At 39.1% G+C, this 25,701-nt stretch overlaps 1 protein-coding gene across 1 annotated transcript; it reads right to left on the reverse strand.

Moving 5' to 3' along the window:
- Positions 1–5,368: 5,368 nt before the first annotated feature.
- On the reverse strand, positions 5,369–24,397 carry MCCC1 (methylcrotonyl-CoA carboxylase subunit 1). Its single transcript, XM_059479254.1, has 19 exons — positions 24,252–24,397; positions 23,144–23,190; positions 21,997–22,136; positions 21,488–21,583; positions 21,212–21,333; positions 20,131–20,278; positions 19,225–19,346; positions 18,016–18,127; positions 17,609–17,690; positions 16,689–16,816; positions 15,601–15,784; positions 14,947–15,056; positions 13,509–13,725; positions 12,701–12,787; positions 12,086–12,135; positions 11,011–11,148; positions 9,551–9,658; positions 8,475–8,546; positions 5,369–6,943 (listed from the first exon to the last, which is right to left on the reverse strand). Exons 1-19 carry the CDS (start codon positions 24,305–24,307, stop codon positions 6,824–6,826), a joined length of 2,139 nt encoding a protein of 712 aa, XP_059335237.1. The 5' UTR covers positions 24,308–24,397; the 3' UTR covers positions 5,369–6,823.
- Between the last annotated feature and the right edge of the window lie 1,304 nt (positions 24,398–25,701).

Here is a 25,701-nt window from a genome sequence, read left to right on the forward strand (position 1 = left end):
AGATTGGAGCTATTAAAGTAAGCTTCTGTATTTATTATGACTGGTATGACTGCACACACCACAGAGAAATTAAGACTTCAAAAAGCCATTCCTCATCGTGGATGTCCACAGTTTATGAATGTGTTTTTATAGAAAAGGGTCTGAATTGTTTCTTGGTGACTTTCCCTTCCTTTTCAGAAAAGGGTCTGAATTGTTTCTTGCTGACTTTCCTGAAAATCAGAGCAAAGCTTAGATGGAGTGTGAGAAGTTGTATTTAGTGAGGAAAATTAGGCCTGTCCTGTGAAGTGTCCAGTTCTGCTGGTGTACAAAACAGTAAAATTAAGAGCTTGATATCAAGTATATGGGAATATAGCTGAATGGGAATCAGCTATCCTTGGAGACAGCAGTTGCCTGGATACCTTGAATCCTACCAAAGAGCATAATTTTGAAATTGGGGATGGATGCAAATTGGCCAGTGAACAGCCATGAACACTGCACACCAGCCCAGTCCTTGTAACCACGGCAGGGGAGGCAAAGCCAAACGTGGAAATCTCTTTGATTGAGTTAGCTAATTGCCATCACTGTAATGTGCTGTGACAGCCCTCCCGCCAGCTGAAGACACAGTTTAGACCTGGAGAATGATTGTGACATGTAACAATAATCTGAGGGATGAGCTGTGCATGCAGGAGACTCCTCAGGAGAGCAAGAGGATTTTTTAAGTGTCTTGTTTTTAACCAATACCTGCAGATCTTGCAGGTTTCTTGTAATGCACGGTCTCTCAGTGGGTTTTTTGAGTGTATGGGGGCACAGTGTACTTGTGTTTAGTTTTTTGACTGGCTTTTAGTTTGATCTCCCTAACTTACTAGATTGCTCTATATTATGAATTCCTGTTGTATAAGGTATGGAAAATCATATTTAACTGCTTCTGAGCAGGGCAGATAAGATCATCCCATGATACGATAATGAAATATATAAAAAAATGTGAAATGCATATTGCTGCTATTCACAGCATGCATACTACTCCTTGTGGGTTTTTTTCCAATTCAAGATCACTCCTCAGGAGAAACTGTACCTGGGAAAGGGTTGTAAGTCTAGTGTTACTGATTTTAGTGGGAGCTGCAGTGTTCTGTATTGGTTTCCAGAGTGCTTCCATGGGGATATGGCTGAATTTCTCAATCTTAGGTTACCTTACCCAGAGCTCTTGGTCACCATGATCTGACTAGACTGAGCTATTCTCCAAACACAGCTCACTGCAGTAGTCAGGCACACAGCTCAGGACACAGCCAGATTGCCCCAGTTCCACCCCTGCCCACATGTTTGAGCCTGCCTACAGCTGGAGATGGGTACTTGCATGATGTGTGTGCTGTCTGAATCTCACCCTCACCATTTCTGAGCAAAACCAGATGCTTTATAAAGCAAGAGGCAGCATGAGGCCATCAAAAAGTGTAAGTTACCTGAATTGGGCTTGTTACACGTTGCCTTTTGTACAGCTCCTGCAGGATGGAGGCCAGGTCAGAGCAGGGACACCCAGCTCTGCTGCTTGTGAAGGTGACACGTGCCCTCAGTGACACAGATGAGAAGGAAATTTCATTGTGCAATGTGCACGCAGCGTAATCACCCTGAGCAGGGTAAAACGATGACTTGTTCAATTTATTTTAAGGCTGACACACTTACCTTGTTTTGTTGTGTGAGCCAGTGATGTTTTATCTTCTCACATGAACCCCAGGAAAATGAGGCAGTGATTTTATGTTTTTAAACCAACTGTGTCAAGTGCATAACTGAATATAACACTGAGCTGGTTTATACTGACCTGAGTTCTCTTCTTGAGCAGACAAATAAGTCTCATGTTGGGTCAAAGCAGAATCCATTTAGTGTAATCTGCTGGCTGAGAACTTTGGGCACTTTCTGAGGAAGAGGCCCAAAGCTTTATGAAGAATAACAATAACGTGGGGCAGCTTGGGCTGGATGTGTGTTTATAACCACTTCTTTTTAGCAGCTACTTGGTGCTCTAGAAAATGAAACCACCAAACCATCATATCCTGATGTAACAGCCATAGGGTAATTAGAGCTGTGGCCCTTTGCAAACTGGCCCCATGGTTAGAGAGAGCAAAGTCCCATGAGCTATCCTGCACAAGGTTAGTTAATGCCACTCTGCAGGCATCCAGAGGTGCAGACCCAGTGCTCTGCTCCTGTTGTGCCATTCAGCTGATAAAGTGGGAATGTCTCTATCAGCCCATAATGGGTTTTTTTTCTGTTTTTTCTGCATTGAAAGAAGCACAGAGGAAATAAACAGTGTGACTCCTCCTGAAGGTGTCTGAGCAATTTAACCTGTAGTGACACAGCACCAATATCAGAAGATTGTTGTTGATAGGTTACAGGGAAGGGTGTTCACCTTCTATTAAGTTTTTCATCCTTCCTGCATTTCACAAGAGGTTAACAAGTTACTACACCCAGTGCAAGGCACTGTTAGCAGCAGTTTTCCATTGACAGCATCTCTGGGAGGGAGCAGGACAGCTGTATGCCCCTGCTGGGATGGGGAGGAGGATGGGAAAAAAAGGGGCAAAACCCATGAGTTGAGGTAAGAAAAATTTAAAAATTGAAATAAAATATAACAAATAATAATACTACAATTGTAATGAAAAGACGACAAAGGGAGTGCGAAATGAAACCCAGCAGAGACAGGTGGTGCACACTGCAGTTGTTCAGCACACCCTGGCTGATGCCCAGAATGTCCCCAAGCAGCAGTCAGGGGCTCCTGGGCAGCTTCCCCCGTGTCTGTGCTTGCCACAGTGCTCTGTGTATGGCATGTCCCTTGGGGTCACAGCTGGGGGCAGCCCTGCTCCCTCCCAGCCCCTTGTACACGTGGCTGCTGGCAGGGCATGGGAAACTGGAAAACCTTTCACTGAGAGCAAGCAGCACTCAGCAACACTAAAACAGCAGCTTGTTACTAACATTATTCTTGCATTGACACCAAAACACAGCTACTAGGAAGAAAGTTAACTCCCAGCTGAAACCAGGACACAGATTAAAGTTAAATCCAGCAACCATTATAATTTTAAAACCCAGCAGGACTCCAGATGTGTTTTAATTCCTACTATAATAAAAAACATGGTGTATTCAACCAGAACATCCATGTTTGTTTTAATACAAATTCATTGTATAATCAACAGGTTTTAAGCTAACATCAAATGTCTCAAAATTGCTTTTAGAATCCAGGCTCTCTTCCAAGAAATTCAGTCAGATCACATAAAAATAAATACCAAGGTTACAATTATCAATTTCTGCAATACTGATTTTTTAACACATCATTTAGTAGAGCATATTATTTTCCAAATGGAATTCTTATGCAGAAGGATATGCCCCAATATTATAAAGGCACTAAGCGATACTTACCTGTGTGGCATTTGTGTGTAAACATCTCTGTTTGGAACGTAACTGTACAAGAAGTTGAAGTATCTTGAGTATGTTGAAAATATACTTTGTGTAAAAGCTGGTAGTTCAGAACTTAATCAATTGCCATTGATTGTTCTGTAAACTCATTCTAATCAGCACAGCTGAGCTTTTTAAAACAGAACACAGACAATTCCTGATCTGCTTGAAAAGCAGTACCTATTTCAAGGGACATATCAACAAGTTACTTTCATTAAAGTCATGTGCCCAGATGAACTTTTTCCCTCTACTATTGACTGAATTTTAAAGGTCCTGCCAAAATACCACATGAGTATTCATTTTTTAATTAGCATCAAGACTTGAAGCTATGATTTCCTGGTAACTAGCTGGTACAGTCATTACAACAAAGGATACAATACACACTGGAAACTAAGTAACTCTGTAGTATTGATATCAATATTTGATGTATAAAAGGTTAAAAAACCCCTTCCAAGTAGAATTAGTCTACATCTGAAATTACAACTTTCCCAACAAGCAGAGAAAATTATTTATCAATCAGTGTTTTGATTGCCATCAACCTCATTAAATAGCAGGAAACAGGCAAATATCAACCAAGTGACTTGTCTAAAGTTACAGTGAGTCAGAGGCTAAAATAAGAACACAGTCCTGCTTTCCTGGTTCCCAGTCCAGCATGGATTGAGGCTCCACACCACAGAGCTTCCCTGGGTATCAGCCACAGGAACTGGCAGCAGCTGGAGATTGCAGGAGAGATGGAGATGCCCACAGGGGAAAACTGAAATGTGCACAGGGCTCTCACTGTGGTCTGGCAGGATGAGCCATTCCTGCTCCAAGCTAACCAGTGCTCAGTGTCACTCCCTGACCCTGTCTCAGAGAAGCCTGAGTCTGGGACACCAACACCTTTGTTCTTTCCTGCAGACCATCAACTGTGGCTGAATTAAATATCTGGTGATACAGCCCCCTCTCTCCTCTGGTAGCAAGAAGAAATCATTACAACTTGAATCAGTTCAGATTCATTGTTCTGTAACATCTGTGACTGTTGTTTCAGAACTACAGGACTATCTGAAAAGGTACATTGATAATAAATTAGTGGGAGAGATTACCCCTTTAGCCCAAATGCTAAAATGCTGCATTTTAAAACATTAACATTTTTTTCTTAGTCTGCCATTAAGTGTTTTAGAGACAACAAGTGACAGCTATGTTACTATGCTAGGACTCTTACCAATTTACATTCATAACACAAACATTTATTTGTAAAAAACTGAAGATTCATTAATATTTTGTTAACTAAGATACTGGTACAGGAACAGCCTACCTTTAATAATTTTTGAGCATTTCCAAGTTCAATTGAATCACGCTGCAGTAAAGCATTTCAAGTATGCAAACTGAGAGTGACTTCTGCAAGAGATATTTCTTAAATAAACAAAACCATCACTATCTGAAAAAAATCTATCTCAGTAGAAACCTATAGAGATAAAACCAGCTAATTTTTGAGAAGTGAGGGAAAATGAACACTGGTGAGATTATCTGTCTCCCCTGGCTCCGGAGGGAGGACATTTTGTCAGCTCCCAGGGAATGTGTTTTGCTGCACTGGCTGTGTGCAGCCAAGCTGTGCAGACTGAGCAGGCAGGGAACCTCCTGCTGGGAGTTTGAATGTTTTGGTACAGATTCAGTGCAGCAAAGTCAGTCTAGAAACAGCCATGTCACAGAGAGAGAGAAAAATAAATGCCAAGCTGCTGAGTCTCTTCAGGGCTGAGCTCATGTTGCTGTGTGAGGAATCAGTTCTGGATAAAACAAGTGCCTACCCTTACCTGCAGTGAAACCCATCACGAGTGTCTGGATTGCTGCCTCCTAAATGTGATCTGCAGATTGTGCTCATCATCATCACATGATACAGAAACAGCTGCTTAAACCCTCTAATCCAATGCATGAACAGAAGCAGCCAAGGAAAGAACAAAATGGAGAAAAATCAAAACAAACATTCCAAGTTATGCTTAATCTTTATTTGGCAGTAAATAAAAATCATAGTGGCAATATTCTACAAGATGATCACTGGAATTTAATTATTTGCTAGGTGACCACAGGATTGGAAGGAAAACTGTAAAGTATTAAAATATGCTTTTAATACACTGATCATCCAAAGTCATTGCTTTTTCACCAGGTTTTTTTCTGCACTGCAGACAAGGCTGCACAATTATAAAAGCAGATCAGAGAATTCCCCATGTACTGTATATTGATTCAGAAATGAGATTTCAGGTAAGGCTCCATTTGCACATGGATTTAACTACAGGCTTGGGATCACTGCAGCATCTGATTGCTCCTTTCTGCAGTATAGAACAGATTATTTAATTGAATTAGCTTATCAAAACTTCACGTGATAACAGAACTTCACATTAACTGAATAATGAAAAAACTTTCAAAGTTTGCAACAATTAAAACATTTTTTCTTTCCCTTGTTTCCCTAAGGTCATGGCTAAATAAGTTAAATTTATGGCAAATTATCAGTATGCTTAGTCTGAGAATTGTTTTTCTTTGCATATCCAAAAGCCTACAAATCTTTCCTTCTGAAACCCTGCAGATACAAAAAAAATCTATTATTCTTGGTATTCTTATTTCATGTTGTTATAAAGACTGTGGTGTATTTCATTCCAGCCAATAAGAAGTACACTAGAACATGAACAATATGGTAACAGTAACAAAGATTTTGAAGTCAGTATTGTATTTTGGCACACTAAGTATTAAATAAGCTTATATTTCTGTGTTACTACTTCATGTTTAAAGTTAAAATGGCATTTTTTGAAAGCAGTCACATTTTAACTTTGATTAGTGTAGCAAATAAATGTATTTTAGAAATGTTTTGCATCACATATTTTGAGGTATATTAAAGTAATTTTTGAAATGCAAATTTTCACAACTCATTGAGGTAAATAGGAAAAACAGATGCACCAGAAATGACTGAGTGGGATTCTGGGCTAAGGAACAATCTTAAATTCCCTAATAAGGCAAAAACATAAGATACAAACAGGAATTTTGCCAGAAAATAGAAAAACTGTATTTCAGATTTCCTTCAAATCAATCCTCACATATGTAAGGGGAAAAAGGCATCTGTGAATAAGAAGAACCCAACCTGTCTATACCTTGTAGTCTTTATTAACCTCTCTGAACCTTTCAGAGCTTCACATCTTCTTCCAGTCCTTTCCTCAAGCAAACAACCACTGGACAACAATCACATAGGTCCACAAGTTATAAATACGATTACAGTATAGTGATACCCAAATTTCAGTGAAGTCAGCATAATTTACAGTCAAACTATGCAGGAAGTTCAGAGGAAACCAATCCTCCAATCATACAAAACAGTTTGCTGAAAACATGAAGAAATCTTCTTCCAGGAGAAAATCAGCAAAGTAGAAAAAATAAAATGCACCTTCCTTGAATTTTACTTTGACTCTGCCTCTTCATCCACAAATTCAACGAGTGGAGCGTGCCTGTTGGCCTGGGCACCTTCTTGGAAATTGACCTTTTTAATCACTCCTGCCTTGGGAGCCCTGATGGTGTGCTGCACAGAAACACAGCCAGAGTGAGCAGCAGACAACTCAGGGGCTTCCCTCCCCTCCTTCTCCCTCCAGCAAATGCCACCATTACTGCTTGCTCCAAATGGAACTGAACACACTTAGTTCCTTCCTCTGACATTTTTTATTTTAAACCTTCTTTGAAACATTCCTAGTCCACTTCTGAGTTTTGTTTTCTCATGAATATTTGATGAGTATACTGGGGAGAAAAATGCTATAGAATACATTTATATGAATTATCATCATCATAGGAATGATCATCAGTATGAACAGCTGACTTATTTTACCTCACTAATACTTTCTGTTGTTGTAATAAATACCAAACAGAAATAACACACTATTAATCCAAAATGTTAATCGGAGAGCAGATTTGTTCCCTTAAGAGCAATCTGCAGATTTACTAAAGATATTTCTGTTTTCTGGCCAGGAGGGGTCTTTAGTGGGCAGATATTTGGCAAAATGCAGATGAAACAGAAATACAGCTACTAATGACAGTAAAGGAACAGCATGCTCACACACAAGCCCCAGCTGGTCTGCTTGTCATTGTACCAGGTCAGTTTGATATCGTAGCTTTGCCTCTTGGTACTTTTCTACATAGGATTAGCATCAAAACATTTAAGATCAGATATTAAATCCTCACATCTAAGGACTCTCTAAGTAATAACCTGCTTTTTAAATTTTACATTTTATATTTCAATAGCACTTTAAAAAATAACTCAGATGTTAGTCTGGATATCAGCTGAAGAGACACAAACACATTTAGCATCCAACTGCAAAGAAGTTTGTGTGTAGGTTTTTGGTGCACACAGTTTTATTTAATAGAATTTGAGTGTAATTTAAAAAAGAACATGATAAGAGAAAGGCAGATTTTCTCAACAGTGTTAGTTCTACTGCCACAAACAGGTTTATTTTAAACTAATAGTCAAACTAAACCAGTTCAGGCTACAGAAACTGTAATTCAAGCAATCTGAGCCACAGTCAAGCGCTGTGACAAGATAAGATTCAGTCCTCTGAATGCTGTGTGGATAACTGCACAGAATCTTTAGTGTGCTCCTCATAAAACTTCATGTAAATATTATTATTATTAATTAAAGGATTATACACAAGAAGAATCCTGTGTATATTTACAAAGTCCCCATTAACTAAATCTCTGCTTGAAGTAACTGCAGACATCCATGTGCCTGGATCACAACCAGGGAGCAAGAGACACCAAGACAGTTTTGTGCTAGAAAAGTCAAAGGACAGGAGGGGACAGAAGGCCTGACACCACCACCCAAATGCATGTTAAACCAGCTGCAAAATACCATGGATTATATAATCATCATTTGTTAGTAAAATAACAGCAAATATAATCCTCTGAAATCCAGTCAGACACAACACTGATGTCACAGCAGATGAAGTGATACTGACAGCTGCAAGCTGCACTCCACACTGAACTTCAATAATGCAATCAAAAATTATTAAATTTTGAACAGATTTTTATTTCCTCAGTAATTAAAACCTTTATATGTCACTTACCTCCATTTTCATAGCTATCATAACCATTAGAGGGTCTCCAATCTGCACCTTATCCCCTGCCTTCACAAACACCTGCAATTCAGGAGAAAATTGGGGGAGAAATCATTTATGCCTGTACCATTCAAGATCAGCTGGATCTTGACTAACACAATGCACAGAGGGAGGGAGGTTTTGCAAAATAGGTTCATATTATTTATTTTTGTTGGTCTGGGTACCTGAGTTCTCTAGATAGGGAATAGTTCTAGATAGATCTCCTAGAGGGAAGGCAGAGCCTACAGAAAGAGGGTCAGTACCAGATGACAGGGTGACCAGGAAGCCATTTATCTGTCAAAGAAGAAACACTACAGGAGATGATGTATAGTCTAATCTTTCTGGGCTTCAGCAATTCTATTTTGAGAAAAGTGCAGAACCTCTTCCTGAAGCCAGTCCCTAAAGTCTTTAAAACAACATCCAGAAAGAAGATGGCAGGAGTCACCTCATTTTTCAACAATTACTCTGATTTGGAGTGTTCATTCAGGATGTCAGAGATCCATGTTCCATATACTCCATCCTTTATGTCTTTTTATTAGTGGTTGAATCTTTCAACCACTAAACTCTCCAGAAAAATCTCTTTCTGTTGAAACTTTGTCACTGTACAGAGAACGCATAAGACTTCCTGAGCTAAAGAAAATTAAATCAATTCACAGCTTAACAAAAGAGGCATTTCTGAGGATTTCTTCTTTTCCAAGTGCATCTCACTCTCATGTTAGATGAAATTAATCAAACAGCCCATAGCACTTCAGGGAGCTTTGACTGGGGAAGTAATTAAGATGAAGAAAAAACTAGTTAAGCAGTAGCATTAGTTCAGGTCTTCCAGAGCTCTAGAGAAAGAATGGAAGCCTTAAAAAGACATGGGTGGCTGCTGAAAACTCAGAGTAAACAAAGCTTTTTCCAATCAGAAGCCACACAACACTGACATTACTGTCCCCAGCACAGTAATGGCAGTACATTTTCCTGGCAGTACAGAAGCACTATTTCTGGCAGAGTAAATCTGAATATACTGGAGAATTCAGGTCCCATCCTGTTGTTATAATTACCTTCTCTACTGTGCCCGTCATGGGTGCCACAGCTCCACCTTGTTCTGCCCCTGAACTCACTGCAGACAAGTATTTGGGCACAGGGAGGCCAATCTGAGCACTGCCTTCCTACAAAAGAAAATCCAGGACAGGTGAGTTAACAACATGAGATAACAGCAGCAGTGTATGGGCTGACAGAGAGAAAGAACAGCTCCAGCCTTAGGCAAAGCAGTCAGCTCTGAGGGTGGCACACCCTGGAGTCAGGGCTGCACTGGGACTGTGATGTCACTGCTCTGCCAGTGCCTGAGGCTTAGGAAGTCACACTGAAGGTGACACCTGCTGCTGCAAGGACCAGCAAGGAAGGAACAACCCCTGGGACAAAGCAGCTCCACGTGGATCTTTGTACAAAGCCTGTATTTGTACCTTCCCTGTTCCTGCATCAGCAGTGCAGAAGGTTGTGGAAATGCATAAAGGCTGTTTGTAACAAGCAGGAGACACGTTGGCATCTCCACTGCCAGCCACTGCCAGCCACTGCCAATGAATCCTTCACAATTTACAATAAAATTCATTCAGTGCTAAATTTAGTCAAAATTTCTCACTCTTACTCAAAATTCCTTAAGTCCTCTCAGAGTTGCTTCCCAGAGTCTCTCAAAGACTCAATACCCTCCACATCCTTCCCATGCCCTAAAGTCCTGTGATTTCTTCTCTATCACTCACCCCAGACTCCTCTCTGATACCACAGGACCACTGAGCTCTGCAATTCCAGCATGGGGTTATTTTGTCCTCATCACTGGAGCAACAAAGTTTTTGCTGCATTCTGCTGAAAGTCTTAAGGGGCTCAGTGCTAGAGGTTAATTACTGAAACTAATAATTTATTTATTTAATTACATTGAGTTACTTTAAGGCTTTGGAATTTTTTAACTGTAAATAAAAAATTACAACCTAATAATGCAAGTTAGAGTACCTTTTCTTTCAAATGTCACTTGCATATATACAATACATATAATGCCATGGTAACTCAAAATTGCATACTTTAACATTAGCTAAAGTTATCCTTCCTCAGACCAATACTGATTTATTTCTTGTCGTATAATTTAAAAATTGCAATTGAAATTAAAACACCAGCTACAAGACCTTTCAAATATTTGTTGGTTTGAAGCACTCGCTACTGTTCTGTAACAAACTTAAAATACCTGACAAATTTAGTATTTTGTGTTCCCCCCTCCTAAACCATCATTTCCAAACCCTCATTTCCTCACCAGCTGTATTTTAACTTTCTAAAAGTAATTCTTTTTCTCACTCACTGCAAGCAATGAATTTCTAATTAGAACAATAATCCAACAGATATCAAAACTTAATAGGTCAAAGTAAGAAACTGAAATTGTTCTTCTCTTTCACATTCTGTTGCAATTTATATTGTTCATTTATATGGCTAAAATTCCAAAATTTTCAATTTGTGATAATAAAGAAAGGAACATTACCGGGAAGAACAGATAAATGGTGTTGTCCAAAATGACCAACTTAGACTTAGACACTGTTCCATTTACTGAAGACCTCAAGCAAAGTGAATCACCTTCTTTCAAGATCTCTCCAGAAATCAGGAACGTTTTATCTTGAATCTGAAAGTGAAATGCTTTTATAAGGACAAAGGTTAACCCTTTATGAGCAGTAAATCAAAAGATTGTATTTGTACCCTCATAACTTGTGATTCTGCATAGGCAACTCTGGAATTAAAAAAACATTTCTAAACCTTATGTATCCTTTACTTTTCAGTTAAGAGACTGTTCTGTATCCAATAAAAATAGCTCAGCAAATTATCTAATATATTCACTCAGGACTTTCTTGAGCATTCATCCATTCTGGGTGCCAAATCTGAGAGAATAAGACATTCAACTACAGGGGATATTGAACACCCAGCCAAACACAATTTCCTTAAGCCAACAACTGGAGACTCACATGTGCACACAAAATTATCTACAACTAAGGCATCTTGAGCTGTTTACTACAGGAGCTCTAGAGCATGGACAAAGAAGCCAATTCTAGGGGGCATAATTCAATTATCTAACCAGAAGATTCCTCAGCTCATTTGGTAATCACTCTCCAACTTCCATCTTCAAAATAAAATGTTATCTTGCAGATAATGCTCTAGAAAGCTTTTATTTATCCCACAGGAGATCCATTCTCATGCAAAGAATAGAGCAGGAGTCCTGTGGAAAAAAAGTCTTTTTAAATGCAGATTTAAATCTAACTCCCCAGGTTTTAAACAGACAAATTTAACAAGGAAAATAAAGAAAAAGACCTTTAAGTACTGAAAATACCAACACTTCTCTTAGCCTTGTCAGAAACATTTTGATAGCTCTTCCATGCCAATCCAGCACCTAGCACAGATAATTTCAGGTCAAAGTAACAGTATATAGCAATGGATACAAGCAAACTAAAAACAGAATCCTGCTTCTGTAATCATCAAACAACTTTAGCAACAATTAATATTAAGAGAAATCTACAAGAAACTGATTCTTTTATCTAATGAAGTAGCTGAAAAAATTGTACTGGTACCTGCATTTTGTATGACCCATCTTGATTGTAACTTACAGCTACATCCACAACTGTTCAATAAAACAAAACATACATGTGTGAGTAGATTTCACTGGAGTATCTAGAGAATGATGACATATAAACTCTATCAAGGCTTTCTTGATAAAAATGAGGCCCACCAACACTAAGATAACAACAATTTTCAGACTAGCTTACTACACACTGCAGAATTCCTACTGAATTCCAGACAATTTTTCTTTCAAAGATGAACATCTGAAATCATGTATCTAAAATCTGTATTATCTGGACAGAAAACAAGTTTGTGAGGGGAGGAAGTACTCCTTTCACAACAAAAAGGAGTTCAAAAAAAGTAAATGGCATTCTTCTCTTTTTAAAATCTCAACTTCATTCATTTAAATGATGAACATGAATTAGCAGTCATTTCAATTTGGTTTACATGTCCTCAGGATCTAACAGTGTGGATTAAACATGCAATTCTGTGAATTCCCAGCTTACAATGCATAAAACTCATACTGATTCTATGCTGTTTCTTAGCCTGAATTTTCAAACACCAGTTAAAATAACTTCATCCATCAAATACCTCCCTTCCCTCCACAGACTTTTTTATTAACTTACTGTTTTCCCCATCCAGCAGAGACAGTTTTCTAGTGTAACATATATTTATTCTTCTACCAGTGCTGGATGCAAATGGTGAGAATTTATCTAAAACACAAAATACACAGATATGTTATTTTTCATTCAACTTCAGCAAAACACAATACTTAGAACTTAGGCCTTAAAATCATTGTCCTACTCTTACTAACTCCATATTGATGTATTTATATTGCACAGAAAAGACTGGGGAACTACTGTAGTCAGAGAGAGTGACAATTCCTTGATCTCCAACACTGAATAAATTGATGCTGTGTGACCTACAGGAAACATGACACTGAGAAGGGCACTGGCTGTTTTCCACGAACACATCCCTGAACAGGACTGGAGAGCATCAGAATTCAACTACACCAGAGCAAGTCCTGATTAACCTTTAGGTGAAGGCTCCATTAAACCTCCACTGCTCTCCCATTCAGAGCAGAGGTAGTTTTGTCTGAAGACCCTGGCCAGCTGTAGGAATAACAGAGGCAGAAGGTCACTGCTTGTGCTTACCAAGAGCAAAGAGCTCAGTGTGCCACTGACAATGAATCCCCAAGGTCTTCCAGGCAGTGCCTGTCTGAAGGGCTTTGGAAGTACTCTGGACATCACAGTGGTGACACACTCCCTATCTGACCCTTAACAAAAGTTATAGTCTGCCCTGTATGCAAATACCTGGGAGATGCCAGAACACAGAACCCTGAGCAGGCACAAAGTAGGGCAAAGAAAGAACATCCAAATTAAGAAACTGCACACGAACTCATAAAATAAAACAATACAAAACAATGATCCTTACCATCTGACTGATCTCTGAAAGCATCTGTTAGCATCTTCTCTTTCAGTATGAGCCCTAGAGCTGCCTGACACATAACTTCATGTGGAGTTGCCTTTTTGGCTGGAAATAGTTCATCATGGTGTTGAGGAATGAAATTAGTGTGCACATTTCCAGCCTCAAACTGTGGGTGTCCTGACAGGCTCAGTAAGAAATCAATATTAGTGCTTAATCCTACAATCTGTAAAGAAACAGAACAGAAGCATATTGCCAAACTGAGTTATGACTACACAGCTTTCTGCTCCCAAAATTTATCAATAAAATGTAATTAATTCAACTAGTCTGTTTTACTATCAATAAAACCACTGAGTGTAAAAAGACAAAAAACCAAAACAAAACCCAAAAGCTGCTTTCTCAAAAGCATTCTATTTTCTAAATGTTGCCTTTGTCCGCTGTGAAATTGAGCAAATTTTCCTGGAAACAGTAACAGGAGGTAAATTTCAGAAAAAACTCTACTTTTGGAAAATTGTGCTCTGAGTATTTAAAAGAACATTCCTAACTTAACAAGGGCTTCTTATTAAAAATGAGTTACAATAGTTTCAGTATCCCATATTTGATCTTTTAATAGTAAAAAGTAGGAACAGGGACTTCTGTAAGTTTACTAGATACTATCCATTTCTTATAGTGCAAAATACCTAATGAAACAATATTATTTTAGAGAAATCAGTGAAACTGGTAACCATGTTATGCTGTCAACATTTACTGACAGTAATAAGAAAATTCTGGAAAAACTAAGAGAATTCTTTTATCTCTTTCTCTTGCAGTAAATTTCATTTTTATCTAAAGCATAAGGGGCCCAACACTATCACTACCTCAGGCACATGAACATGACGTTCATGTTGTTGATTTAAAAATGTAAATTCGTTCTGCACAAGTAATATTCAGTCTCACCTCAAGCCAAACCTCCTGAATTCCACTTTTGAAAACAGTTATAATACCTGCAGTTTTCATAGGGGAAAAACGGAATGTTTCTTAAAAAGAACTGACAGCATATTTCTTTACTACAAATATAGTCTAAAAACTTAATTCTTTTAATAAATTAAAAATTAGAATCAAACGTTGTCTGACACAAATTCCACTAAAGAAACCGTTTAAGTCTGAGCAAGCTCACAGTACAATTGAAAATGTTGTTTAGCCTTGCCTTTCTACGAAGTCCCAGGTGCATATTCCAACTGAAGATACCACAAACTTAAAAATCTATGTGTAAAACTGGGCTTCACACTTATTTTCACTCACTCCACCAATGAAAACAGTTTGCAAACTGGGAAAAAATACAACTTCTGCAAACAACTAAAGGATTTGAAATGCAGTAGCAATGCAGGCTCCCTTTTGGAAGCCACTTTTGTTTTACTGCAGTATTTTCTGCATGCTTTTGTGGCTCAAGCTGTGGTGCCACACTTACATTGTACTGGTGCAAGCTGTAGCGCAGCTTTCTGAGCGCTGCCTGTCGGTCCTCAGCCCACACCACCAGCTTGGCAATCATGGGGTCATAATGCACAGAAACCTCATCACCTGGAACATGGCAATAAACAAAAATGCTCTAACATGCAACCAGGTATTTACGAAAGTTGGTAATGCAAAGTACTGGGCACCACATGGCATCCAATACGGGCACAATTCATGGCCACATTTCTCTCAAGATTAAAATTGCTTAAGGACATGATGATGTGACCTGGCATTTCAATTTCAAGGACAATTTCAGCACAGACTTTTTATAAATTTTATAAATACATTTATAAATTTTTGTAGAGATAACATGACTCAAATTCAATTTTCTTATTGTAAACACAATGCAGGATTTCTAAACAGTGAGAAAAATATCACCACCATGAGCCAGTGGACATTAATTTCGGTACAGATAAAGAAGACGTAAATAAAATATTTGGTGATTGACCAAAAGTACATGGAAAATGATAAGGATGAATAATTCTGTAGGGATTTGTCTTTAAAGCAACACTCTTTTAGACAAACTTATTCAGGCCAGAGAGGGAAATGCTTACAAAGATAAGTTCTTGATGTTAATTATTTCTTCTTCCATCACTGCCTTCAGTTTTACCTTGCCTGACTCCGGTCTCTATCCTGGTGAAACGATCTGCTGGGGGGGTGGACAAGTGCAACAGGGGCCCAGCTCCTGGCATAAAGTTATTATTAGGGTCCTCAGCATATATTCTAGCTTCAAATGCATGGCCCTGGAGCAGGATCTCTTCCTGCAGTAGAGGAATCTTCTCTCCTGCAGCAACCTGAAAACAATAGGTTTTTTTCTTTAATGCAGGGTCAATATTCTGGGATGCTGATATATGAAATATTAACTGTGTTTCTTCTGAATTTGAAGAATTAGGAAGCACATTTTAAAAAGCACAAGGAGAAAAACACTGCCACGACCACTGAACCCATCCACCTTGTTTTTCTCTTCCAGTGTTGTTTCATCCCCGCTCTAACTCAGGATTCAATTCTCAATTTCCATGCCCAGGTAAGGAAGACAAATGTTCCTTCTTTTTGCATCAGCATTGCCATTTTAATTTTCTTTCTGATTACACTTCCCCACCCTTAATCTCACACTACTTAAGCTGCTGTCCTCACTTTTGGATTTATGCAAACAGAATTGGGGTTTATTTCAAGTTCCCTAATATACCCAAAACTTCCTGTGATCACTCAAATGTGTGAATAATGTCTGCAAATTGGGTGTGTGAGGAAATCCACTGCTCCAGTCCACCCCACTGTACAGCTATTTCAGAATGTGGCTATACTGGTATAACACCAGACACAGGTTTTTGTGAGGATTTTTTCCTCCTACAGCCTGATGCAAGAATGACTTTTGGGTCACAGATCCATTTCAACTGAGTTTTAGAAACCTTACAACATAGCAAAGGAAAGATCAGGACCCCACTCTCTCCCACTTTCCACACTGTCTGTTAATGTCTCTAAATTCATTTTAAAAATGTTTCCTCTCTACACAGCTGGTTGAAATTCAGAGCACCTACACAATGCTCTACATCCAATACAGCAATGTGAGATGTTCCTGTGGAGCAAAGGAAACTCTACCCTGTCAGCTGAGCAGGAGATGAGGATCTGGAAACCCATCTCACAGGCAGTGTCACACAGCACTCAGGAGCAACTCTCCATGTAAAATCAATTAACACTCACCCTGAGCTGCCATTCCACCAGGTCTGTTCCAGTGATCATCTCTGTAACTGGGTGCTCCACTTGCAGCCTGGTATTCATCTCCATGAAGTAAAAATTATGTTGGGAGTCCATAATAAATTCAACTGTTCCTGAAGTATTTAACAAAAGGACAATTCACCTAAGAGCATCTTAGGTGTCCATTTATGGAAAAGACATCCAAGACACTTAATTCAACTATGCCAAGACTACTATTTCTCAATCAGACACAGTGAATTTCATTAAATTCTATATAAATAATCTAAAAAAGGGTCACAGATCTCACAAGAGATCTGAAAACAGAAGAGTTGTTTCCTTGTACATTTACATAACCTTTGCTTAGTAGCCATTCTCTACAGTAAGAGCTGCATTTCATTAGCACTTTAAAAAGTGCATCAAGACTCTTTGAAAGTATCCTGAATATTCATAGGGCATGTAAATTTTTTAAATAAATATCTAAAGAAAGTAGTGAGAAAATAAAGTTACAAATAATTTCAGGAGGTTATTTTTCATCTGGGAAATTGTGTGGACTTTAAAGTGAGTTGTGATTTTCTTTTAAAGACTACTGTTTGCATATAAAGTATCACCCTTTCTATGCTAAAAGAAAAATTATTTTCCCCTTACTCAGCTCAAATTTACTAATTCATAATGCTCACTTTCCAACAACAGTTGAGTTGACCAAATTATCTGCCCTGAATTTTTTTTTCCTTCTATCCTTCAGCTGCCACTGGTCTTGAGTTCAGGTATGCTAATTTAAATCTGTAATTACATCAGAATTAACTACATAATTGCTTGCTTAAACCTCAAAAATTTGAGGGATGTGTGTCACACTTGAAAACAACCAGATGCCATTTGCTTGAGACTTAAATCTGACTAAATTAAAAGCTGCACCTCCCCAGGCTCACCTGCTCCCACATAATTCACTGCTTTGGCTGCTTTGACAGCAGCTTCTCCAAGTCTCCTTCGAACCTCTGGACTAATTCCTGGCTGTAAATAATAATAATAATAAGATTACAAACTATTGTAAAGTTTGGTGATATAAAACCTGGTACGCATGAATATTGAACAGAATTAACAACTGCAGTGAAACCCTGATCTATGTTACACTTGAAATCTACATAATTCTTCTTTGAGAATCACTTTCCTAAAGAATGTAGGTTTTTTTTTTCAATTAGAACATCTTCAGCAGCAAAAGTAAAACAGGTTTGAGAATTACAAATAAATTATTACCCACTACATACATTCAGTGGGGGGTAGCAATTACTATAAAAACATGGCAGTTTATAAAAAATATTAACAATTTTCTGCTCACCCCTGGTGCCTCCTCAATGATTTTCTGATGCCTCCTTTGCACACTGCAATCTCTTTCAAACAAATACACTGCATTGCCATGCTGGTCACCAAATACCTGGACTTCAACATGCCTGCTCCATAAAAATAAATGTTTTAATGTATTTTAATGCCCCAAACAGACTTCAAACTTGCAATTTTAATAGGATTTCTTATAAGTTTAAGTGTCTGCCCTTAAATAAATGCCAAAAATGTAAAGTGAGGCTGGTATTATGCAGGATTTTATTGTTTTAGACTTACTAAATCTTCTAAATGAAAGAGGATTCCTAATACCAACTACTGCAGTGAAATCTCATTGATTGTAGGATAAGCAAGACATATCTGAAGGCTGCTGCTTCTTTCTTAGTTATTATAACAAAAGTAAAACCACTTCACTATTAATTTGATAATGATTATTTCCCTCATAATTTATTGTGCAGCAATTCACAAGAGACAGCAGCAGTCCTGGCTCAGGAATAACATTGCTCACTTCAAAACATCATTTCAAATGACAACTATGAGGTGGCAGATATTTATTCTATGTATAAACCTAATAAAAATACATGACCATTCTGACAATCCCCTGATCCTGGAAAAAGAAATTCCCCAGCAATGGGATTTTGTCATGTCCACCTGACAGCATAAATAGACCCTCAATTTCTTTGGAATAAATGCTTTCCCTATAGTGATGGTTCAAGGAAGAACAGATGTAAAGTACAAGAGTGTCAAACAGACCTCTGAGACATTCTTTATAAAAAATAAATTAGTTCAGTTTCATATGAGCTAAAGACACCTACTTCTGTTTGAAACATTGAAGTAAAGGAAGGTTAAATAACTAGTTTGGGACACCTGAGGGCAGCAGAAACACCATCACAGCTTGACTAAGGTCTACAGTTTGAATATTATATTGATTGGTTTCCTAGATGTAAATCAATTTTAGACATCTCACTGCCACATTTCCCAAGCAGTAGCATTTTAATTCCTGTCATTCAAAACAAAGCCACTACAAGAAATTCAATAAATTATAAACAATTTTGACCAAATTAACAAGTTTCATAGTGCAAATCAGACATACAAAACCAATTTTAATCCCACAACTAAGCTGGTTATGTTTATTTAACTAAACTAAGCTATTTATGTTTATTTAAGTAGAATAAACATTACAGTATTTATATTGAAACGTGTTTCTCACCTTGGATTATCTACAAATTTCTCAATCAGCATTGCATCATCATTAAAAGACTTCTTTGCTTCTCTCCTTGCTGATTCTAGTTGGTCCAGAAACTCCTTTTCTGAATGAGCAATCCTCATGCCCTAAAATACAAGAACCAAGCTTATCTAAATAGCTAAAAATGCACAATGAAAAACCTTGTTGCACACACAGAGTGAGAAATTAGCTTAAAAATAATATGTTTTTTCTTTCTTTCATAAACTTTAGCAGAACTGTGTATCAGCTTCCAGTAAGATAATCCAACTAAGTCTCACTGAAAGTGTCACAAGAAGTGTAAAAAATAGATATTATCACTCCACTGATATGAGTGAGCACAAAATTAAATTTTGTCCTCAAATATTATAGAAATTTTCCAAGGCTGGCAGAGAAAAACTGATTTTCTACAAAATAAATCTAGTTATTTTGGAAATAACTAAAATTTTCTATATGTAATTTTTATAGACATTTATTTCAGAACAAAATGTGATTTAGACTGGGAGTTCACCACTCATTGAAAAATATCTAGACACAAAATGGTATTTCTGATCACTTCTTATGCAACATTTAAAACTGTCAGCAAAGGAAGTCACAGAAGCCATCACAGAGTAACAATTTAAAGTCATCTCATTTTGCACAAAACCACAGCACAACTTATCTGTTCATGTGAATTACTGGAGATCCATTGAAACCAACAAAACTCTTCCAGTTTATTCCAGCTACTTATCTTCTGCATATCAAAGGGAAATGAGATTTCATAGTGCTAGACTGGCCATTAATAAATTTTAGCACAAAGTACTTTTCCATTTTTTGTTTTCTTTTAGAATACTGAGTTTCAGATCCTGAGCCATGGTAACTTTACAGCACAGGATGAACAGAGGAGTTCCTTACCTTTCCTCCACCCCCACGGACAGCTTTAATCATTACTGGGTATCCAATTCTCCTGGCATGTTCCCTTAGACACTGATCAGACTGATCTTCTCCATGATAACCTTCAACAACAGGAACGCCAGCAGCAGACATTATAGCTTTGGAAGTGCTTTGACAGAACAGTTTTATATTTAGAATGATAAAAATATTTTTTTCTTACTTTAAGCTCCAACCTGTCTAATGCTCCCAATGTTAATTCTCTCCATGAAAACAGTTCCACAGTAGACCTCAACAGGACTACTTGCATAGTGGTCACACAGCATTGGACTGTAATTCAGCACATGCTTCCAACAAACATTTTTGTTTCTCCTAGCAGGATTACACTTGAATCTGACTGGTTTTTCCACATTATATATGCCAAAATTTAACAATTTCAAATTAAAACACTACAATATTGAAAGTTGTACAAAGGCAAAACTTTTCATTACACAGGCTACATTCACACCACACATAAAACACTCAAGCATAACAACTCTAATTTCCAAAATGCATGCAAAGCTCGTTAAATTACTGAGGCAATTTATTCTCACATTATGAGGTGATAAAGTTAATTCTCTCTAACTATGATTATACAGTTCTTGCGTCAGTAATAACTTCATTTCCATATTCTTGATTTACACTTCATACCTTTAAAGTCTTTCTTTGATCTAAGAAACTAAGAATAAGATTCTCTGTGATGAATTAAACTTATAATTTTACATGAGCCACAATAACCCTGATGATTTGGTGCTTCTTTTCCACTGCTCTTTTGACCCTTCCAATCTGACTGCTGAACCTTTATCTACACTACACTGCAATGCTTCAATTCTGGAAAAGTAGAATGATTTAATTACTAAAATCCCAATAACTGAACAATCTTGACTGTTTATGTCCCTAAATGAATCTATAAACATGGAGTTAATTCCTTTGAAGAAAACTGTAAAAATATAATGCAAATTGACAGAATAAAACAATTACAGAGCAACAACTGGTCATCTGTTAACAAAATCAGCTTTGCCAGGCTGTAAATTGTATAAACAAGTAGTAAATCAGAAATAGATACCTTTTAATACCCATATCTCTGATAGCAGATGAAGGAGGACCTATGAAGATGATTCCCTGCTGCTTACACAGCTCTGCAAACTCTGTGTTTTCTGAGAGGAAACCATAACCTGGATGAATAGCCTAAAACAGAAAAATGTAACCAGCCTGTTTTTTGTATCAGTTTAGTTTAGAAAACTCAGAAATTTCATAGCTCATTAAGGAAAAGCAAGATGAGCAAAAATAAAGAACTAAAGACATGAAAGTAACAGAAAATATAAGGCCCTGATCTCCTTACCTGTGCTGCTGAGACCTTGGCCACCTGCAGTATTTTCTCCATGGCCAAGTAACTCTGCTGTGAGGGTGGTGGACCAATGCAATATGCTTCATCTGCCTGTTTTACAAAAAATACATGCAACAGAGACTGGTTACTAGCAAATTTAAATGAGTTTCTGAGCTAATTACATCACTTATCAGACTGCAGTTTAAATCACTGCCTTTCCTCATGGAGAGGCTCAACTGGGTGAAACAAATTCTGACTTTTTCCCCAGAATCACAGTCTATTCTCTAAGTCCTGGCTGTCCAGAGTCAGAGAGCCAAACTTGAATGCACTTCTTGTAAAGATATCAGGTATTGAGACAGAGACCAGGCAAACTTCCCACCCATTCAAGGAAAACTTGGCAGTGGTCTACAGCAGTGAGAATCAACTTTGCATCAGCACCCAAATCTGCTTTACCCATGGAACTTATCAATGAAGAATACTGTTATGAATGAACATCAGCCACAAATTTAATGAATATACTTCACCATTGCTACGTGCATGGAATTCCTGTCTGCTTCACTATAAACTGCCACAGACTTCACCCCCATTTTCTTGGCTGTTCTCATCACCCTGCAGGCGATTTCTCCTCGGTTTGCAATGAGGATCTTCCCTATGCTGTGACCTCCTGTTTGAAAGGATGAAGCACAGTAAGAAACCAAGCCACACAAACATCCCTGGAAACAAAGCAACTTTAAAATTCTGGTTTCTTTTACATTATTTATAAAGTTTATGCATTTCTTCAATAATGGAAAAAGCATGCTTCATCCAAAATCATTTTCAAGCTGCTCTTCGAATTCTTAACTCAGAGTCTTTATGCAGAAGTATCTTTAAGCCATTTTTTTTCTTTTTCAGAATTCAAGAAATATAGCCTTACCCTAAAAAAGACCACTTCAACATAACAGCTGATGCTTATAGTTGTGCTATGTACCCTCTGGACTAACTAGGAAACAATCAAAACTGTTGTGTCCCCCACAACAGCAGTGATTGACATATGAAGAGCACTGTTCCCCCTTGATACACAGTGACAAAGAAATAAAAAGCTATCAATTTTCATTGTTTTGGTTTTTTAATCAGTGACTTACAAACGTCTATAAACTATCACAACAGCAGCCACAACTTGATAGAAGTATAAGGCCAGCACTGACAGAGACTTCTCAGTGAGAACTAAATAGCTTTAAACTAAACAATAAAATGAAAAGAGATATCTCAATTCTCAAACGTAACTTTTTAGATAGCATAATCACAGAGTGAGTTTAAATAAACTTGCTAAACCCCTTCATGCTCCTTCTTATATTGTTTAAATACCATTATGCCTATAAAACAATTCTCAGAGACTCTGCAACTTGCGTATCAGAAAAGGACTCAGAGGAAAACACCACAAAAAATAAATAGTTGTCATTAATTTCCATATACCTAATTATTATAGGTAAAATTATACAAAATATTGTTTAAACATTAAAGATGATTTCTCTTTGGTTAGCTAACAGGAACACACAGGTTCCTGTTTCCAGAAACTGTGAAGATACTGAATATTTATTTAAAAACTCTGCAGTTTTTCATCAACTAATACTCTAAAACCATCCACACTGCATAGCAATTTAAGCTAGTAGTTAAAGAAGTGAAATTCCATACCTATTGTTGAGGCCCATTTCACAAATATTCGTACTTGGTTCCATTGCCTGTGCAATTATAAAGGGACAGAAGTGTTACAAGTGAGTGTGAACACGTGGCAACTGAGCTAATTTTATTTTCAGGTGAGAGAAGGACAGCACTGAAACTTCTGATACATCTATTGACACAGAACACACTCAGGTGTAACAAGGGAAGTTGCTCAAACTTCACCAGATCTCACCCTAAGTATTTTCACTTGGGACACAATAAAAATTATCCCCATGCTGTTTTAGTAGCACTCAAACAGAAATAATCAAGGAGTTTTCTTAAAACAAACAAGCAAAAAACCTCTTTTGGGTGGACAGAATAGCCAACAACTCACATTTATTTATTACAGAGAGGCCAACTCATGAAGTATTTGGGAAAGAAGACGAGAGCAAACATAAAACAAAAAAGCTTAAAAAGGCAATAGGAGCTGCTTTCGTACAGCAAAGGTGCAAGAGAAAACAATGTGAAAGAGCAAGAGTGAGCTATGGACACTTTTAGAAATGGAAAGTTCAACTTCAGATGATTAATGCTGACTAAATGAGATAACGGCAGTGAAGTGACTGGATAGAGCGGTGAGAGCAAACTCCTGGAACTGTTTTAATTAGCATATAAAACAAAGTCGGAATTTTGGATCAAGTCCAGCATTCTTTAAGCGTTATCGGACGAAAAGACACGGGACGTCCTCGACACCACACAAGCAGAGCTCGGCTGTAACAGAGGAGGAATCTGTGCATGTATTAAACACTGAATACACAGCTGTCATGGTCACCTCCCTGCGCACAGCCTGCGGACCGACCCCGGGGCAGCTTCGTGGCACCCGCAGCAGCTGCCACAACCATTCGTAGGGCCCACGAGGGTTTATTTGCTCTTCCTTCCCCCAGAGCAGCCCGGGCTCCCTGTGTGTCCCCTCACGCCCCGCAGAGCCCCCTCCCCTCCTGCCCGGGCAGCGGGCTCCGTGCTCGCTGCGGGCAGCTCCCTGCGGCTCCTCAGGCCGCCCCCGGCCCGCACCCACGGCTGCCCCCGGCCCGGCCGCCCCTGCCCTCGCTCGGGGCCGCTCGGGCCTCCCCCGGCCCGCACTCACAGCCGGCGCAGCGCCCCGAGGCAGCCGCGGCCCCGCTCGGCCGCCGCCAGCGCCATGTTGGGGAGCGCGGGCGGCAGCGGGGAAAGCCCTCAGGGGGAGGGAGGGAGCGGGCGGAGGGAGCGCGTCACCGGGAGGAGAGCCGGACACGGCCGGGGCCCGCTCGGGGAGAGCCGCGGAAATGGCTGTCGGGGGCGGGGCTGGGCGGCACCGAGGAACGGCGCCGAGAGGGCCGACGGAATAAACTTCATTTTAATGTGAAACGATGCGTGTCGCTGAAGGGTTGTCGGCCCTGTGGGTGCACGGGCTCAGCTGAGCGTGCTCCTTCAGGAATGATATTGGGGTTGTAATGGGACAGCGATACACCAAGGTGAGGGTGCTTGGGAAGGGCGTGGGCATCCTCGGGTACCTCAACATCCCCAGGTCCGGCATCAAAACCGCCTCGGGCAGCAGGAGGTCACAGAGCGGGGGGATCAGAAAGCGTCAGAATCTATTCTGCTCCCTCAGGCTTTGGAGCTTTGCAAGCCACAGAAGATTTGGGTTGGAAGGGAGCTTTAAGCTCATGATATTACATTACTCTCCCTTGAGCAGGGACATCTTCCAGCAGCCCAGGTTGTGCCAACCCCATCCAACCTGGCCTTGGGTGCTTCCAGGGATGGGGCATCCACAGCTGCTCTGGGCAGCCTGTGCCAGGGCCTCAGCACCCTCACAGGGAAGGATTTGTTCCCAATATTTATCAGTTTAAGGCCCAGCCCACTCCAGTGCGGAGCCTTGCTAAATCTGCCCGGCCCCAGCACAGTCAAAACAAGTATTTCCAGTTGTTGATTACAAAAAGCAAAGCTGCTGTGCTTTTTCACTACAGGAATACACAAGCTATCAATTGTAGTAGTGGCAGTGTTTAGTGTCTTAAGTGTTCTCCATACTCTGAAGCATTTTCTTACATGAAGAGCATCTTCAGTATGCAGGCAGTCTCTGCTTGCTCCACTCTTGCTATTTTTACTTTGCCATGGTGACCCCTCACACCAGTGACTGGAAGGTTCAAGTAGGTTAAACAGACACCGGATCAGCTTGGGGAAATCATCCCTTGGCCCTGACTGCAAGAGGGATCAGCACTTGCTCTAAGGATGAGATTTTAAAAACTAAATTATTAAGTGAAACTTCCACTTTTCCATAATCCATTCACTCCAATCTTCTTCAACATAAGATGCTGACAGTGTAGATCCTACTTTTGCCTTTCGTAATCCAGATTTTTAAAAGGTCATGTTTAATTTGTCTCTAAACACAAGATGGCAGCATTTTATGTAGTTTAACTGTTGGACATTGGGGAGAGCTACAGATATTTTACAGTACATAAATCAGAGGTGGCAGAGGAGGCTTTTAGCAATAGAACTAATGGAAGTGGCAAACTCATTTGCATTGCAAATCTGCTCTTGGTGGAGGCATCCTGCCAGCA

The sequence above is a fragment of the Ammospiza nelsoni genome, chromosome 10, assembly GCF_027579445.1.
Source record: "Ammospiza nelsoni isolate bAmmNel1 chromosome 10, bAmmNel1.pri, whole genome shotgun sequence".
Classification (NCBI taxonomy): Eukaryota; Metazoa; Chordata; class Aves; order Passeriformes; family Passerellidae; genus Ammospiza; species Ammospiza nelsoni.